General features: G+C 45.1%; 1 protein-coding gene across 1 annotated transcript in view; it reads left to right on the top strand.

Annotated features, from left to right (window-relative positions):
• rsu1 (Ras suppressor protein 1) overlaps positions 1-8,948 on the top strand; it is a 239,121-nt gene extending 230,173 nt beyond the window's left edge. Inside the window, exon 9 of the mRNA XM_038798028.1 lies at positions 8,449-8,948. Coding sequence (XP_038653956.1) covers positions 8,449-8,551 — 103 coding nt within the window. The 3' untranslated portion in view covers positions 8,552-8,948. The remainder of the gene's footprint in view (positions 1-8,448) is intronic.
• The last annotated feature ends 9,681 nt before the right edge of the window (positions 8,949-18,629 follow it).

Genomic DNA, 18,629 nt, shown 5'->3' with positions numbered 1-18,629 from the left:
TTTCTTTTTGATCCCTTCTGCACCCTAACCAAAGCTTTAACATTATTCCTAAGTGCGATGTTCAGAACTCAAGACAATATTCCAGCTGACAATTAGGCATTCCTAAAGGTTTAGCATAGCTTCCTTGCTTTTGTATTTTGTGCCTCAGTTTATAAAGCCAAAGATCCCATATGTCTTTTTTTTGTAAGAGTTTGAGCAGCCTGCCCCGGCACCTTCAAAATTCGTCTACCTTTATTTTTAGATTGTGTTTTCTGTCACTGTTTTAAGCATCAGAAGTAATTGCATTCTGCTTGAGAACTGGATTTCTGCCAGTTTCAGGTCATAATTTACTGCATGCATGTTCACGGTATACCAGTAAATCAATCAGCAGTGTCCATTCACTTGGGGCTCGACTTAACCACCATGTTAGGGCAGCACAGTAGCCCAGTGGATAGCACTGTGGCTTCACTGCGCCAGGGTCTCATGTTCGATTCCCCACTGGGTCACTGTCTGTGCGGAGTCTGCACGTTCTCCCCATGTCTGCGTGGGTTTCCTCCGGGTGCTCCAGTTTCCTCCCACAGTCCAATGACGCGCAGGTAAGGTGGATTGGCCATGATAAATTGCCCTTAGTGACCAAAAAGGTTAAGAGGGGTTATTGGGTTATAGATTTTGTATATTCGCCTGCAGAACTGATGCAATCTCTGCATGTCTACTTTATCTGGTGGCATCAATGCCACTTGAAAAAATTAATCTTGCAATACCCCTCTGCAGCCAGCCAAGCATCAAATGCTCACATGAAAGCGTTTCCCACTGGACTCTGACTTTGGGACTCTGGAACTCACATAAACCAATATGACAGACTTGCCTTCTGACATATTAAAACTTTGTTGAAACTCCTGCCTTGCGACTCTGCCCACTGGTACTCAACTTTATATGGAATTCATACTGAATTCCTTAACTTTCCTGGATGTGAACTGGGTGTCACATTTTAATCTTTCTGGAATCCCTTACTCAGCAAACAGAACTCATACATTTGTTGTGACTCTCCAGTCTTTCATCTTCTGGATAAAAGGATACTTTGAGCAGTAGTCTGTGACTGTAAGATGTCATTCTTGATTGTGTGTGAATAAATTGGCTCCCACAGTATGTAATGATCTGGTTGGTACTTTCAGCACCTATCATCTCTTTCAGCAGTGTGTTTCTGTACCTCTGGCATACATCGCATATCGACACCGTATTTTCAATGTCTTGGATTGTGCATTCCCATGTGGCCTTCGTGTATCATTTAGAGAAGTTCTTCCTGCATTGTCTTGATCTGGTTAGCAGAACACTTTCCAATGTGATTTCACCTCTGATAGACCAGTAGTGCCGCATTGCTGGCTGTGTTTCCTGTTTCTTGATAATCACTTGCTGAGAGAGTGTCTGTGGCTCCTCATGTTTGCTGGTCTTATCTCTAATTTGACTCCATTTCAGTGGTGTTACATTCACTAGGCGATGTATCTTTATATCAAGGTCGTCTACGTTTTGTTTTTCCTGCGACAGAAACTGAGATGCGGGCCGGGATTCTCTGAAAATGGGGCTATATCCCCACACCCTCCGATAAACGGGCGCGAATCATTCCAGACTTTTTTCAAAAAAGTCCGTTTAAAGAGGGATAGCAGGGCCCCGGCATGCGCCGCGCAGCTCCTGCCTGCGATACGGGGCCCTGAACGTCTGGCGCGGGTCGACACATGCGTGCTACGGCCGTTTTTGCACCGGCCCCCGCGCAACATGGCAGAGCCACACAGTGGATCCCCCTAATCGCACGCGCCCGCCGATCGATCGCCCCCGATCGCGGGCCTGTCCACCATGAAGGCCCCCCCTGCAGTCTGATCACCCCCCGCCCCACCCCCCACCAGGATGGCCAGTGTGGCCGCGAGTCCGAGCAACCGCCGGTGGAACCAGGTTGGAACCACGGTGGTGGAACTCGGCCGGTCGATCACGGAGAATTGCCGCAGGGGCCGCTTACAACGGCCCGACTTGCGCCGCACAGACCGTACACGTGTGATTGGCTGCGATTCTCCGGTCCGTGGAGAATCGCATCCCTGCACCGTGGGTCTGAGACCCCCATTCTCCGCCCCCTCGCCAAGCGCGATTTCGCCGCGGAGGCTCGGAGAATCCCAGCCTGGTTATCTGCCAGCACTATTTCCCTTCCTGGTTTGTATTTCAGAGGAAATAGTAGCTCTTGAAGCCTCAAAAGCAACTTCTATAAAGTTGGTTCTTACATGGATTCTGCTCCAGTTGATGTTGATCAAACACCGCTATGAACTTGCTGTCATAGAGGTACGTATGGAACTTCCTACATCAATACACCACTGCCTCAAGCTCACTTTCTTTCTTTAAAACCTGGGCCGGGGTTCTCCCCCACCCAGCGGGTATTCTCCGCAACTTTAGGGGCTAGGTCCGCGCCGCAGTGGTTGGCGCCCGGCGTCGGGGCTGGCCGAAACACCTTCGCCGGTTCGCGCATGCGCCAGTGCGTCAGCGGCCGCTGACATCACCACCAGAGCCTGCGCGGTAGGGGTGGTCTCTTCAGCCTCCGCCATGGTGGAGGCCGTGGCGGCGGCGGAAGAAAAAGAGTGCCTACACGGCACTGGCCCGCCCGCCGATCGGTGGGCCCCAATCGCGGGTCAGGCCACTGCGGGGGCACCCCCCGGGGTCTGATCGGCCCGTGCGCCAATCCCGCTGGCACCAGAGGTGCACCAATTCCCGCCGGCGGGAGAGGCCTGTCAGCGGCGGGACTTCGGCTCATTGTGGGCCAGAGAATCGCCGCGGGGGGCACGCCGATTGGCGCGGCGTGATTCCCACTCCCGCTGGGTGGCGGAGAATTCCGGCCACGGCGGGGACGGGATTTACGCCGGCCACGGCGGGGACAGGATTTACGCCGGCCCCGGGCCATTCTCCGACCCTGCGGGTTGTCGGAGAATTCCGCCCCTGGTCTCAGCTGAATTTAAAGCTTTGGAAGTGAATGCCATTGGCTTTCCCTCTTGGGCTAGGGCTGCTTAGAGTCCTTTTATAGAAACATACACTTGCACAGTGAAAGGTTTCTTTCCGCTTTAATATGACAGACATGCCCCCTGACATATTAAAATTTGTTGAAATTCCTGCCGTGTTACTCTGACCACTGGTACCCTCCTTCATCTTTCCTCAGCTCCTGCAGGTTTGCAGTGCTTTGACAGATGCAATATAATAATATAATAATCTTTATTGTCACATGTAGGCATACATTAACACTGCAATGAAGTTACTGTGAAAAGCTCCTAGTCGCCTCACTCCGCCACCTGTTCGGGAACACAGAGAATTCAGAATGTCCAAATTACCTAACACGTCTTTCGGGACCTGTGGGAGGAAGTCAGAGCACCCGGTGGAAACCCACACAGACACTGGGAGAACGTACAGATTCCATACAGACAATAACCCAAGCCAGGAATTGAACTGGGACCCTGGAGTTGAGCAACAGCGCTACCCACTATGCGACCATGCCACCCATATGAAGGAGTTCCTGTATTGGGTCAAGCCTTTGACACTCTTTATTTTTCAAGAATGCGCGGTGTCTCCCTTGTCCTCGCTAGCCCCAACCCAACATGGCGCAGGGGTACAGACGCCGACGTGGAAGAAAGGAGGCCGGGAGACGACGAGGCCAGCCCGCCGATCATGCGTCCCAATCGCGGGCCAGGCCACATCGGACGCCCAGCCCGGGGTCAGACCACCCCCCCCCCACAGGCTGCCCATGACCCTTCAACGCCAAGGTCCCACCGGCTCAGAGCACGTTAGAACAGCGCCGGCAGGACTTTTTTCTTTTATGGCCGCTCAGCCCATCCTGGCCGGAGAATCGCGGGTGGACCACATATAGTGGCCCCCGATGGGCGCCGCGCTGAGTGGTCAGTCAGTGAATTACAACACAACCATGATATCACTACATTTACAGCTACCGTTTTACTATTATTAAGGACCATAAGCCTTTACTCAGTCTTTTTAAGAAGCACAAGGAAATCCAACCCATTGCCTCCGTGAGCATACTGCGCTGGGCCCTGCTGTTCGCCGGCTATGGACATTCTTCTGAGCATCGGCAAGGGACCCAGATAGCGAACGGCAGCACAACTAGCTCCATATTGCCCCACCCCCACTGGGCGCCACTCTAAACTTCATGGATTTCTTGTCTGTCATGGCATCCTGCACGCATAAATGGACTCTGAAGTCTTTGCAAGTCTTTTTCATGTTTAAATCTAGATTAAGAGACAAGCTCTGTCATAGTGGCATGGTGGCACAATGATTAGCACTGCTGCCTCACAGCGCCAGGGACCTGGGTTCAATTCTGACCTCTGGTGACTGTGTGAAGTTTGCACATTCTCCCCATGGGGGTTTCCTTCGGGTGCTCTGATTTCCTCCCACAGTCCAAGGATATGCAGGTTAGGTGAATTGGCCATGCTAAATTGTCCCTTAGGGTGGGGTTGCAGGAATAGGGTGGGGAATTGGGTCTAGGTATTGTGGTCGTTCAAAGAGATCGGTGCAGACACGATGGGCTGAATGGCTTCCTTCTGCACTGTGGGGATTCTATGATTCTTTAACTGATACTTAGGAAATGAATGGATTCGAGGATGGTTGGGCAAGGTGCAAGATCTTCCATCACCTTATTGAAAGATAATGCACACTTAACAGGCCGATCCTGCTCCTGTTTTTTATGTTCTTATGAGCTGAGATAGATCTGTTGAGATGACTTTTTTTGTATAGTTTTACATTTCTATTTATTTACAAAATAGATTCTAGGCTGGCATTTTACTCTGTTCAGTTTTTCACACCCACCCACCTTGCCAATTTTCTCCCCCTGTCGGCATTTGACTATGCTGGGGATTAGTGTCAGAGATGCTGACCATCTTTTCAGAGCTTTCCCTGTGAACAATATTCACTCTTTTGCTTCATTATGACTGTGAGTTGACAGTTCCAACATGGGGAGAGGGCAGCGCTGCATGCATTCCTGTGCTCATCTCGTATCTGATACATTAATGGCCCTCGGTAATAATTAGAAGCAAAAAGCCTGTCTGGTTGACTTTCTTTTCCCCTCTCCCACCAAGGGACACGGAGACCAGTTGTAGCACCTCTGCCACCTGCTGTCAACTGACCTGAGGTCAACTAACTCGGCACCGACTGAGAGCCAAACCTGGAGCCTTCCTCATCCATTGGGCCGGGCTCAGCTGCTCACTTGTGTGAGCGTGCAGAATTTCCATTTTCTTCAGGTTACATTGGTAACATCCGTCTTGCTCAGTTGATTGCCCCGTTAGTGCTGGTTGTTTCCAGCTAATCGCTGTGTGTGGTGCTATATGATGATACGATCTTTCACCGCAATGATACTTTCAATCCAGTATAGATTTAGCAAATTTTGTGCAGAGATTTGGAGTGGATGGTAAAAGGAGGATGACATTTTGACCAATGTATTTTTCTTAATTTTCAGTTTGAATACTGCGATTATAGGTTAGTTTTATTTGGAGCAAACCTATTCCAATTTCGCATCAGATTTTAAAGCAGTTACATAATGGATTAATATCATAGTTTCTAGTTTTTTGCTGTGTGTTTGTAATGATTTTTGATTAGTGCCTTTATAAATTCAGTGGATAATTAATTACTGTTTTAATGAACATAATGTTCTACTGAACTGCATGTGATTTAATTAAAAGTTTTTTTTTAAATGAGACTTAACGGGCTAGAAATAAGCTGCGTCTATTGATTCTTCCTGTGTTTATTAACTCTGGTGTATTCCTTCAATCCCCTGAGACCGCGCCTGCTGAACTGTGTGCAGTACAATGACAGCTTAGACTGCTGATACATAACCAAAGGTCTCAGCAAATATCCTTGCTGTGATCTCCACCTAATTTTATTAAGTTAGAGCATTGTTGTTAGACTGATAAAATTTAACGAGCATCTTTCCAATTGATTATCTTTTTAAGATTGTTCATTCCAGCCACCACCTTCCCAATCTTTCTACCCGCTCACATTAGTAAGCTGCAGTGCTTTTATTCTGAATAAAATTAACATAACTCTACTGCAATTTTCGCACTTGCTGTAGATGTGCAAAAATATTTTTTGCATACTGTAAATTAATTTAAAACTTCGCATTGTTATCAATAATACAAAAAATGAAAAGTTGAATGGACAAATATTCTGTAATTTGTTTCTGAAATAATGCAGTTATTGGATTAGTAAAAGAAAATATAACAATTATTTTTTTTTAAATTGGAGATGAATACAAAACACCTTTACAAAATATCAGGTCACCCAGAATTCTGAGTAAATTTCAAAGCAAACAAAAGAAGTTAACTTGTATAAATCGGAGTAATATGAGAGCATCTTTACCAGACCTAATAGTGCAGAGATTCTCTTTGCTGAAAACCCAGTTTTGTTTTCAATCTATAAAGCAAAAGCAAAATACTGTGGATACTGAAAATGTGAAGTAAAAGCAGCAAATACTGGAAATAGTCCGTGGGTCTGGAAGCATTGGTGGCGAGGGAATTAGAGTTCTCAGGTGATTTTTTTAAAAAGTCATCGAGATTGGCGAGCCTGCACATTCCCACCATCACCCAGCTTGCTGGTTTATCAGCGTGCTTCCACCTTCAGGAAATGTTCATTCTGGGAGGATTGGAGGGTGAAGGCTACCCACCCACAAGTAGCAGATAAGCCACTTTGCAGATTCCAATTGGAGTGTAACCGCCGCCACCCTCCCCAGTGAGGCTAAAGCACAGCCAGTGCATGGCGAGGGCGGGAGCTCCACATAGCTCCATCAAGCTAAGGAAAACCTTCCCCATCCCTGCCCCTGAACTCACCATATCCATCAAGATATAGCCTCTGGCTGTCCAGTAGATTGGTTCTGGCAGCTATGTGGCCTTTTTTTGTGTGTAATGACAAACTTTTCAAGGGAGTTCTCCCTCTCTCTCATATTACATCAACAGCTCCCATTGTCGACAGTGGGGCTTCTGATCCAACAGTGCTGGGGGCCTCGGGAGCCTACCCGCCATCCTTAATTGGACAACAAACATCCACTCTGGCCATGAATTGACCTGTTCATTCACGTGCAGAAGTGGACTCGAGACCTGGAAATTCTCCCCAACGCAGGTTCCCAAAGAAAAATTTAGTTCCCATATTTCAAGTTAAGTGGCCTTTCATCAGAATGAATGTGTATCTCAGCATTCTGGGATGAGGGGGTGGGTGGAGGTACTCACAAGCCTCAGTGGCCGTTCATCTCTATGATCTTCCAGCTCTCAAGGGGTCTAGTGGCTGGTGTGAATGGTGTTTAATGGGTCCCTGTTGCTGAATTTGTGGCCATTTGTCTACTGCGAATTGCCCTTCTCGAGTCGCAGCTGGAAGTGGGTGAGACAGATGAAAGCACAGGGGACGACTGTAAGGTCCCTGGATGGGGTCCTGTGAATTGTCAAGCTGCATAGCCAGAGTGGGGATTCTGACAAGGGATGTTGAGCAGCTTCACAAGGGACGAGGACCCTCACGTGGAGGGGAGAAGGGGGCGGACGAGGACAAGTGTAGTCACAATGAACCCCCACCCTCAGGCTGCAAATCACATCTCGGGGCATGAGCTGTCTGGAAAGGGAAAAACCATTGGTTATGAAGGCAAGGCCATTAGGGAGTGCCGAGCTGTTCAAGGTGACAGGCCTGTTTAATCTGCAGCCCATGAGAGCTGGAGGAATGAGGGTGCCGTCAAAGGATATAGGTGACTGTAAATTGCTGTGTTAACATTATTCAGATGGCCCTTGCCAGTTGCCTAACCACCTCACTGACCCTTCCTTGATGGCTCCCTCGGTGAAGTGTGGTGTAGCCATCTCCCCGATTGGACTTAGAACAAGTGCTGGGAAAGTGTTTGAATGCTGAGCTCTACTGATTTCAGCTATTATTCATGGCGAGGCAAGAGAATCAGAGGCAAGTTGCCACGGGCGTAACATGAAACATGTGGGGGGAGGTGGGAATTTTGTAAAAGAGGCTGAAGATATGGCGCCCATTCCCACCAACGGTGCCAATTTTATCGCCGGGCCCGACACTTTGGAAAAAATATCGGAAAATTCCGCCCAAGGACCTAAACTCTAATTACTAGTTAAATTTAAGTACAATCTTTTAAATAGTCAGTTGTGTACTGTGACTCTCCAGCCTCCTAAATTGCAGGCTATTTTGTCAACATTTAATCGGCAGTATTTATTAATGTGGTATTGATGGCAGTGGAGCTATCCTGAAACCATCAATCATGCTGAAATAGCCTGGGAGGCCTCTGACACTATTTCTCTCTGTCACTATATTGACCCCATGGGCTTTCTAGTTAGGCATGAAGCTCTGTGCTGCAAATGGCTCCTCTATCTCTCTAGTTAACTGTAATTGTATTGCTGTCTTTTTTTTTAAATATTGTCAATTTTACAAGCTATCGCTTCTGTTTTCTTCCAGCCTTTATGGTAGACACATGCAAGCGAACCCTGAACCTCCAAAGAAGAACAATGACAAGACGAAGAAGATAAGCCGGAAGCCTCTGGCTGCTAAAAACAAATGAGGGAGTCAACTGATTTTCATCTTACTGTCAATCTCTTCTTGCATGTGCCTCTGATCTGTATTTATTACCTCTACTATCGTAATATGTTACATCAGGAACAGTATATGATCCTTTGTTCCCACTGTAGTTTAATATCCTGAGCTAATTACATGTATACCACTTAGCATTAACATTCTTTTCATAATTGCCATAAAACTTTTGTCACAAATAATAACACCTTGGGAAACAGCAACGAAAATGCCCTATTCATAAATATTACACAGTAATACGATATTTGTGCAAAGCAGAAAGGCATTTGCTGTCACACATACTTACAAAATTCTTCTTTTGCCAATGTAGTATCCTAATTTTTACTGCTCTGACGATTTTTAAATAAAGTCTATATTTGTATGTAGCATTCATTATCTTTCCTTTATATGTTTGTATAATTACATGACATTTCTTAGACAGATGAACCTATCTATTGATCTGCAAGAAAATTATGAGGGGCCTGGTTAGAGTGGATGGGAAGAACTATTTTCCTTAGCAGTCAGGTCAAGGACCAGGGGCATGAAGTAATTGGTAGAATGATAAGTGAATTGAAGAGAGATTTATTTTACCCAGAAGATGGTAAGACTTGGAACTCGGTACCTGGGAGGACAATAGAATCAGAAACCTTTGCACATTTTGAACGGGACTTGGATATGTACTCAGAAGTGCTGTAACCTATGCACAAGAGCTGGAAAGTGGCTGAATGGCTGTTTTTCAGCAAACTTCGAGATGATGAGCTGAGTATCCTCCCAATGTGCTGTGAATGTCTATGTGAATTCCCTGTAAATTAAATGGGACTCTAACCCTTTTTGTGCGATTGGCACTATGCTGATTTGAAATTATCAGCCGGGTTTGGAATTCTAACAAAAGATTGGATTTGGTGAATTATTTTGTAAACAGGCAGCTGCTTGCAATTATTTTGTTGTCTGTTCCATAATCTATTTGAGTATGTAGAAAATGTATTTTCCTGCTAACCTGTCTTTTTGTTTCTACAGGGGCCACAGAAACATTATTTCATAGCCCCTCTGAGATGCATAATTTCCCAGAAACATCTTTGGATTCCTCTTTGTCCCAAATTCTCCAAGTTGTTTTGCCAATTAACCAGTTTACTATAAATGGAATATTAGCTCAGTATTATACTATGCACTGATGCGCAACCCATTCCAGATACCTCACTCCGTGATCATCATGCAGTATCTTGAAGTGAACTACAAATAAGGTCCAGAACAGCATTGTTTTTCTCTTTCTGTCAATGAATGACTGACTAAGATGGTTAAAAGCTAAGCGGAATAATGTGCAAACCATGCAGTCAAACTTCATTACAGGATAATGCCCAACAACAGCTGGGTTTGGCTTGGTGTGACGTGAACTCATTTTAAAATCTCCAAACCCAAATCCAGTCTACCTTGAAACCGCCCGCTGCCAGTTATAACAGAGGTGGGACAAGGAGACTTCAACCATCCAATTCTCAGGATGCAGCAACCAACACCCGTAACTTGCCCCTCCCCCATCTCTGGTATGTCCCATCTACGACAACCTCTCAATCCTACAAGCCAAGCTTTTACCATTCCCATCAACTCACAATTTCTACCCCAGCAAATAAAAAAGCTTACCGGCCTTTCCTGCTACATTTTTCTCCTGATATGGAACCAGGCCAATCTGCCTGGCTGATGTCTGGATGAAGATTTTGTAGGTGGGGATAGCCAGGAGGGCAGGAGTTAAAACAGTACAGTGTTTGGGAAAATGCAGATTTCCGGGTCTTCTGACCAGAACCCCCCCCCCCCTCAGCTTATCCCACCACCTTGGCTTGGAAATCTAGCCCTTTTATGGATCGGGGTGAGTGGTTTTTTAAAAAAAAACTATTGAAGGAAAAACCTGCTACTAAATTCAGAGTTCTGAGCTTCATCAGGGCAGGATTGAAAGTAAGCAGGGAACCCACGTTCAGCTGTCAGATAAGTAATTAAAATATTAAAATAGCTTATTAAGTAATGTTTTAACCCTCAGTTCTGCCTTTATCAGCCAGGGCATCTGTTTCCCAACCTGTCAGCTACCCAGCAGGATCATTGAGGCAAGTGCACAGCAGGAGAAGCTTCTTCAATGAAACTGACAAGCTGGGAAGTCCTGATGCAGCTCCCAGTATTTATTATCACTTATTAAATGATTGTACAGTACGTACTTCGACCTGTGGTTTTTCAATCTTTAATCATTCTCATTTCTTAATGGCCAATTAATGATCATCTCTCTGAACAATGTGGATTGAGAACAGTAATATCCAATAAAGTAAAACCTCTGTTTTGCTTGAGTTATGGCCTTCACATTATCCTGACTATTAATAATTAGTCTGGTTTGTTTAATACTTTGCCTGCAGATTTGTGTCAGACTGATTCTCTGCAGGCTGCTGCAGGCTCAAGGTATGACTTGAATATTCTCCAGTCGTAAGATAAACATTTGCTTTGTGAGCTAAATATTTTAATGCTAGTGATTGGATTGCACTTAAGTGGTTTTATGCTAGTGTTCTAAAGGTTGAGGCAAGACTCTTCCACAAAAACATTCCAGCTTTGCACTGTATCTGACATAATTCCTGAATTGGGGCGCAATAAGTAGTTCTAGCTTAATGCCTGATGGCAATTAAATTAGTGGACGGGAATTTCCCGCCATTCCCACCAACAGAATCTCCGGTGCCACCAATGCAACTCCCTGCCGCCGGCTCCACGGTGATGGTGGATACGAACAATGGGAAACCCCGTTCACAGAGACGAGACTGAACGATCTCGCAGCCAGAAAAATATGCCATGAGGAGGGTGGCGGAAAATCCCGCTTGCGCAGTAGGAAATATAGCTGGAAAAGTAACTAAAGATTCAGCTTTAATATTTCATGATCCCCTTACAGCAAAGGTGCAACTCTGTGACGAAAGCCAACTATGTTGAATGCTGGAAATCTGAAATAAATACAGGGCCTGCTGGAAATACTCAGCAGGTCAGACAACATCTGTGGAGAGAGAAACAGAGTTAACATTCAGGTCAATAACCTTTCATCAGAACGCAACTCTCCAATTAGATTTGTACTGACCCACAGTATTTGTCCTCAGACATTGATTTTGGGAGTTCATATTTCATGGTGTATTGGTAGGAGAATGTTGTCTACCTCTGGAAGCTGTAGTTTTCATTGGTTTATTTAATCTTGTAGTATCTCTTAACCTTGAATTATTGTACTCAGCAATCCTCTGTATTCCCTGTATTCCCATGAAAGTTTGAATTAAAAAAGCTGATTTTCCCTTTTTAGGCTTTGACTGTTCCACATGAAATCTTTAAAGTGCAGTCAACTTCCATGTGATTTTTTTCATTTTACAGACAGTCTTGAGCTATTTTTGTTTCAACATAAACATTCCATGCTAGTTCTGAAAATATACTTTGAAAATAAATTAATAAAAGCCAGAGTTAAAAAGATATTGGGCAAAAAAGATTAAATTAAATAGACAAAATAGCATTTCTCCCCTTTAGAAGCACTACCGTACATTACAAAAACTCCAGAGGGAAGAGCAGGACGCAGTGTGATCTCGATCTAAACAGATGGGGCAAAAATCAGTCTCAGCATTATCTCCATAGATTTAAATGTTTAAATGAAACTATCACACACTTCATGTAAGGTGCACTTAAGGTATCCTAAAAGGGATCCTTGCCCAGTTTCCTGGCACCTGCTCGCACAGTCTGTGCTGGCAGAATTGGTTCTGCCAACCAGAAAATATACTCATAGCTGCCATGAGAAAATTAACACGCTGGAATTTTTTGGTCTGGAAATTGTTCTGCGTTTCATTTGTTTTGTTTTGCATTGTTCTGGATTGTTAAAGGCCCAATATGGTAGCTGGGAAAGTGCAGAGATTTATGCCAGCAGTGCTCCACTGGCAAGGGCATCTTTGGGGCCTCACGGTAGCTTGGTGGTTAGCATCAATGCTTCACAGCTCCAGGGTCCCAGGTTCGATTCCCGGCTGGGTCACTGTCTGTGTGGAGTCTGCACGTCCTCCCCGTGTGTGCGTGGGTTTCCTCCGGGTGCTCCGGTTTCCTCCCACAGTCCAAAGATGTGCGGGTTAGGTGGATTGGCCATGCTAAATTGCCCGTAGTGTAAGGTTAATGGGAGGATTGCTAAATTGCCCGTAGTGTCCTAAAAAGTAAGGTTAAGGGGGAGTTGTTGGGTTACGAGTATAGGATGGATACGTGAGTTTGAGTAGGGTGATCATTGCTCGGCACAACATCGAGGGCCGAAGGGCCTGTTCTGTGCTGTACTGTTCTAAATAAATTCTAAAGAGCAGCATCTTAAATAGTTATTAGGGGGTGTCCTTGTGTAAATGAGGCTGTAACATCTGTTTGAGGGCCCTCCAGAAGATTGGTTTGTCCAGAGGTAACACAATCCCTCTACTCAGCAAAATTAAGCTGAGGGATCACTTACTAGGCTGATCCAAGAAGGTAAGAAATTACCTGAGTGTGGAACTGGGGGAACAGGAATCACCACTGTAGCCCACCACCCATTACCACCAATCGCTGACACTCAGTCTACATTCCCTTGCTCCCTGCCCCACCACCCACTTACCCAAAGGCTGCTGCTAATTGCAACTTGGTGAAAATTCCATGAGGTCATTATGAACTCCATATAAGAAAGGCCCCACAGTGTTAAGAAAATCCCCAACCAAACCCACTTCCAACAAATCATTTTAATATGCAGTGCCCCCTGAGTAACAAACCCAGTACCGGTACCAGGGCATATTCCTGAAGTTACCACAGGGACAATGCGCAAAGAAATATTCGCGAATATGTAAACACAGTAAAAGTTTGAAACTGAACATCCAAAATAAAACTACATGCAAATGGATGACAGCTTGTGTAACACAATTGGGATGGTGAAACACATTCTCTACGTGATAATGGATGTTTCATAGGAGCAAATCTTCTAACAAAGGGTCTAGACTTGAAACGTTAACTCTGTTTCTCGCCTGATAGATGCTGGCAACCTGCTACATTTTTCCAGCATCCTTTGTTCTTAATGTTTTTTTAATCAATTAATGATTATTTTGGCCAAGTCCGACTATCAACCTAATTACATCACATTGTGTTCTTGTTTACAGAGGGTTCTCCTAAATGCATAGAAAAATAGGCTGGTACAAACCATCAGTTCCAGTGCTGTTCACTCAATCCATTGAACTGTATAACCCAACCTTCCTACTGAACCCACTTCCAGGCAGTTCTCAAGAAACCATGGGTACCCATAATGCATTGACATACTTAATTGACTTAAGCAACCTAACCCTCAGCCCAGCAACAACCATTCCATTCTCCTTGTTCTTGGGAATTATATGGACATACAGGGATAGACAAGATCCCTTGTTGCAATTCCAACACTTTTTATGGTGGGATCTTCTGGTCCTGCTGAGGTCCATGAACTTTTAGCTGGCTCGCTGCAAATGCTGCAGCAGGACCTGCCGCACCAGTGCCGGATAATCTTGCCTTAGTTTTCATATAAAACCTCGCCTACCGTAACCTTCAGTCACCTAGTCTGCTGAAAACCTATCCATTGGCATCTTGAAGTTTATAACATCCTGCACTGCCAGTGTCTCCCTTACTGAGCGATTAGACCCTCTGTGTGAGGAAATGATACATTTAGGTGCTCACCTTTTCTTTCCCAATTTTAATGTGTGTAATTATCTTAGGTTTTCTATTATCTCCCTTGAATCAATTTAATCTATATTGCCATAAAAATTTTACATTTATCAAAAGGGTTTACTCAAAAAGCAGTTTTCCCAGTCTTTCCTCATACATTTCCAATCTTTTTTAAATAACAAAGTTTTTCTTTTTAGGTAGCATCTCAGCATTGAGGATAGGTTGCTTCCAATCCAGTTTGATGAGTTCTGAAATGATTAAGTCTAATACGCAATCTGCAGATTCTGTCACATGTAGGGCACATGGAGCTTGCAGAGTTGGGTTTCTGGACATTTGTACGCTTGCTCAGACACCTTGACAGAAATATCACGCTCACGGCCAGACTGATCCAGGCTAAAATAGGCACAGTTTTTATTGATACTTTGGCATTAGATGTGGGCAATATTGTCATACATAATAATTTTTAGTGCCACAAATAGGCTTGCATTAACATTGCAATGAAGTTACTGTGAAAAGCCCCTCGTCACCTGCTCGTGTACAGAGGGAGAATTCAGAATGTCCAAATTACCTAACAGCATGTCTTTTGGGAGGAAACCGGAGCACCCGGAGGAAACCCATGCAGACACGGAGAAAGTGCAGACTCCGCACAGACAGTGACCCAAGCTGGGAATCGAACCTGGGACCCTATAACTAACATTCAGTGTTACAACGCCATGCTTTATCAAAAATAGCTTTATTTTGTTATTGGGTTGAAACCAGGTGTTTTAAGGGCTGAAAAAGCATTCCAGTGACTTGAAACAGCAGATTCTAAGATGGTCAAACGTTTTTATAATTTGCACCTTGCATATTCCAGAGCCATTCAAATGGAATCAACCGGTCTAGAAAACCCAGTCAGAGCTAATCACCTTATGACCCATTCACAAAATATCCAGATATTCACCTGTGTACTCAACTGGGTGGGGACCAAGCATTAGATGTAATCACTTTGGACGATGGATGATTGTTGAGAAACAAGCTCATCCAAGCATCATCTAATCAATTTGCGATCACTTTGTCTTGGTAATTGGTCAGTTGGTGAGAGGTGGGTCATGTGATGCAACAACTACCTGTCCCCCTTTTGCATTTAAGAAATTACTTTTCATCAGGTCACAGATCAGAGGGAGGATTGACGTCAGGAGCAGGAGTAGTCTTCTCTCTCAATCAATCCAGCAGCCACTGCCTCTGGCAGAACTGAGAAATCATCCATCAAAATCTTTAAACCATCTCCATGCAGAAGATCCCAGCCTAAAACCATCCAAGTAATCCATCTACAAGATCCGTATCCAACTAACATTTATTGGGTTCTGTTAGGAAAACAAAGGTCGTGTTAAGGTATTTATATTTGTATTGGTAAACATTAGAAATAAGGTATCATTTTAAGTGGCTAAATGTAATGTTTCTATGGCTGGAAGGGCAAAACCTATAGTTAGATTCATGCTGGACAAAGGTGTTTGTATTTGTGAGGGTTGATTAAGTTCCAACAGTGTTTCTATTGTGCTTAGAGAGGGCCATGGCAAGAAGAATAAATAAATCAGCAGTGGTTGTTTTGCAACTGATGCCTTGCAAGGTAGAGAAGATTTTAAATTATAGTTTAGCTAATTTGATTGCGGTTGGAGATAAGTAGTGAGAGATAAGGCAGCTTTCACAGCTCTGCTAGAAGCAGTTTAGAAGGCTACCAAGGGAACATCTCAGTTGGCTTTGCAAGAACAAAAGCTGTACTATGGAGTAATGGTTAAGAAATAGATGCCAGAAATCTAAACTCCAACTAGTTAAGGAAACTAGAGAAATGAAGAGGAGTACCCAAGGAGTCCGGAGTTAACTGAACAAACCCCAGGGTATTGTTCAGAATAATCCACAGGAGAGTAAACAAAGTGTTCTGAGTTAAAGAGACCGTTTTGGTAGCCAGAGTTAAAGTGGGACAGCAACCTTCAAAGGTAAAACAAACATCAGAAGCCATTTTAATATAGTTTGGGAATCGAGAGTTAAAGCAACTATGAGCAGTTTGCATAGCAGTCAAGACAAAGCAATCCTGAAGGGGTTGGTATGAAATCCTTGCGTATAGTTGTTGGTTAAAGCTTCTTTGGTTGAAAGTTTCATTTGGAAAATCTGGCCTGGATCTTGGAATGCATAGCACTAAGGGAAAGCATAATTATGAGAGGTTTTAAAGCGCACTTTTGGGAGTGGAGTTTGGGCACTCGTGTGAAAAATCATTGGTGGGGGGATTCTGAGGAGACATCGACAGACACTAACTTGAGTTCAAAGCAGAGTGTGTGCATTTGACCAGTCATCCTGTGTGATTAAAGGGGGCTTTTTGTGTTAATAAGACCATTGCGGCTTAAGATGTACATTGTGATCAAATTAAATTTTTAAATCTGTGTCCATTTGTTAAGATAAGGGGAGAGTAAATCTAATATTTCTATGTTTATTAAATGGTTTCTTTTGAAGCTGGTTCACAGTCTTGTGACTGTTCCTCCACATTTCATTCCAAAAAAGTTAAATTTACAGGGCGCAATTCTCCGCACTCACGACGGTGCGGAGAATAGCGGGGGTCGTAAATTTTTACAACCACGCTAGTCTGACGCCCTCCCGCTATTCCCCTCCCCCCCCCCCCCCCCACGCCCGACTCCCGACACGAATCGCTGCCGCCGTTTTTTTACGGCGAGCAGCGATTCTCAGCTGGCCAATGGGCCGAAGTCCAAGCCCTTTACGGCCGTTTTTACGAACGGCAAACACACTTGGTCTGGCCGTTCGTAAAAACGGCCGTAAAGTTCGGATCTTGGCAACCATGGCACCGATTGGCACGGCAGTACCACGGCCGTGCCAAGGGTGCCATGGGCCCGCGATCGGTGCCCACCGATCGCGGGCAGCGGGTCTGATTCCTGCGCACTCTTTGTCCTTCCGCCGCCCCACTGTATCAATTCGCGGGGCGGCTGAGGGGCATCCCGGCCCATGCATGCGCGGGTTTCACGCAAATGCGTGATGACATCATCCGCGCATGCGTGGGTTGGAGTCTTCCAATCCACGCATGCGCGGCTGATGTCATGTGACGCGTCAGCCGTCGCAAACTCTGGCAAGCGGGCTTAACGAAATTCATTAAGCCCGCGATGCCGGAGTTCACGGCCGCGGCATACTAGCCCCGACCGGGGACCAGAATCGGTTCCCGCTCGGGGAGGGGGTGGCTGGCGTCAAACCCGCCCGTTTTTGACGCCAGCCTTACGATTTCTCCCTGTTTGGGAGAATCGCGCCCACAGTTTTTTGAGAAGGGTTCCTTTCTAGGATCCCCTTTCAGTTATAACATGACCTGGGATTGTAACAACTTTTTTTAAACTGCTTTATCGATCCTCCTATTTATAATTTACTTGTGTGTGCAGCTGAACCCTTGAATGCATGTGTGAATGAAAGTCAGAATGCGGCACGGTAGCACAGTGGTTAGCACTGTTGCTTCACAGCACCAGGGTCCCAGGTTCGATTCCTGGCTTGGAGAGTACACACAAAGCCTGGTACGTTGCCTCCTTCCCACCTTCTCTTCTCTGTACCTGTCTGTGCAGAGTCTGCACATTCTCCCCGTGTCTGCGTGGGTTTCCTCCGGGTGCTCCGGATTCCTCCCACAAGTCCCAAAAGATGAGCTGGATAGGTGAATTGGACATTCTGAATTCTCCCTCAATGTACCCGAACAGGTGCCAGAATATGGCGACTGGGGGATTTTCACAGTAACATCATTGCGTTGTTAATGTAAGCCTACTTGTGACAATCAGACCAGGTATTATGTCCAATAAATGCAATTTTCTTCTGTTTGTGTCTTGGAGTCACGCCACGTAAACAGTTACTCACTGAATTAAGAACCTTATACTTTTTTTAAATTCCTGTGGGAAAAGTAGGGAGCTAGTTACTCTTCCTCATGTGATTGTGACAACAGCAACAACTCAAATTTAATGGCAGTGAATGAATATCACGAGACATTTATTACACAAACTTTGTATGGCCTTTTGTATTGTAAGTTGCTGAAATTAGAAATTAATTGCAGTGTAGCACCCTCTACAGGAGATCTGGGCCTGTATGAATTGGGCAAGGGACTATGGATGGGAATCTCCGTCTAGCGCCACCACAATCGTGAAACGTGATTGGACAGAGAATCGCGTGTGAGCCAGAAATCATGGCCTGCGTGGGTAATGGCATGCTCCAGTGCATCGACAGTGGCGTCAATGCATTCTACTCCTCACAGACAGTAAACACCATTGGCACATTAACGGGCCCAACCTAGTATTCTCCGGGGCCTCCGCGATGCTCCACCTCTGACAGGTGGAATTATCGAAGACTAATTTCACTTCTGGTTTGAAGATCTGGAAACACGTACCATGGCT

Source organism: Scyliorhinus canicula, chromosome 5, assembly GCF_902713615.1.
Source record: "Scyliorhinus canicula chromosome 5, sScyCan1.1, whole genome shotgun sequence".
Lineage (NCBI taxonomy): Eukaryota > Metazoa > Chordata > Chondrichthyes > Carcharhiniformes > Scyliorhinidae > Scyliorhinus > Scyliorhinus canicula.
This window is presented reverse-complemented; position numbering and strand designations above follow the sequence as displayed.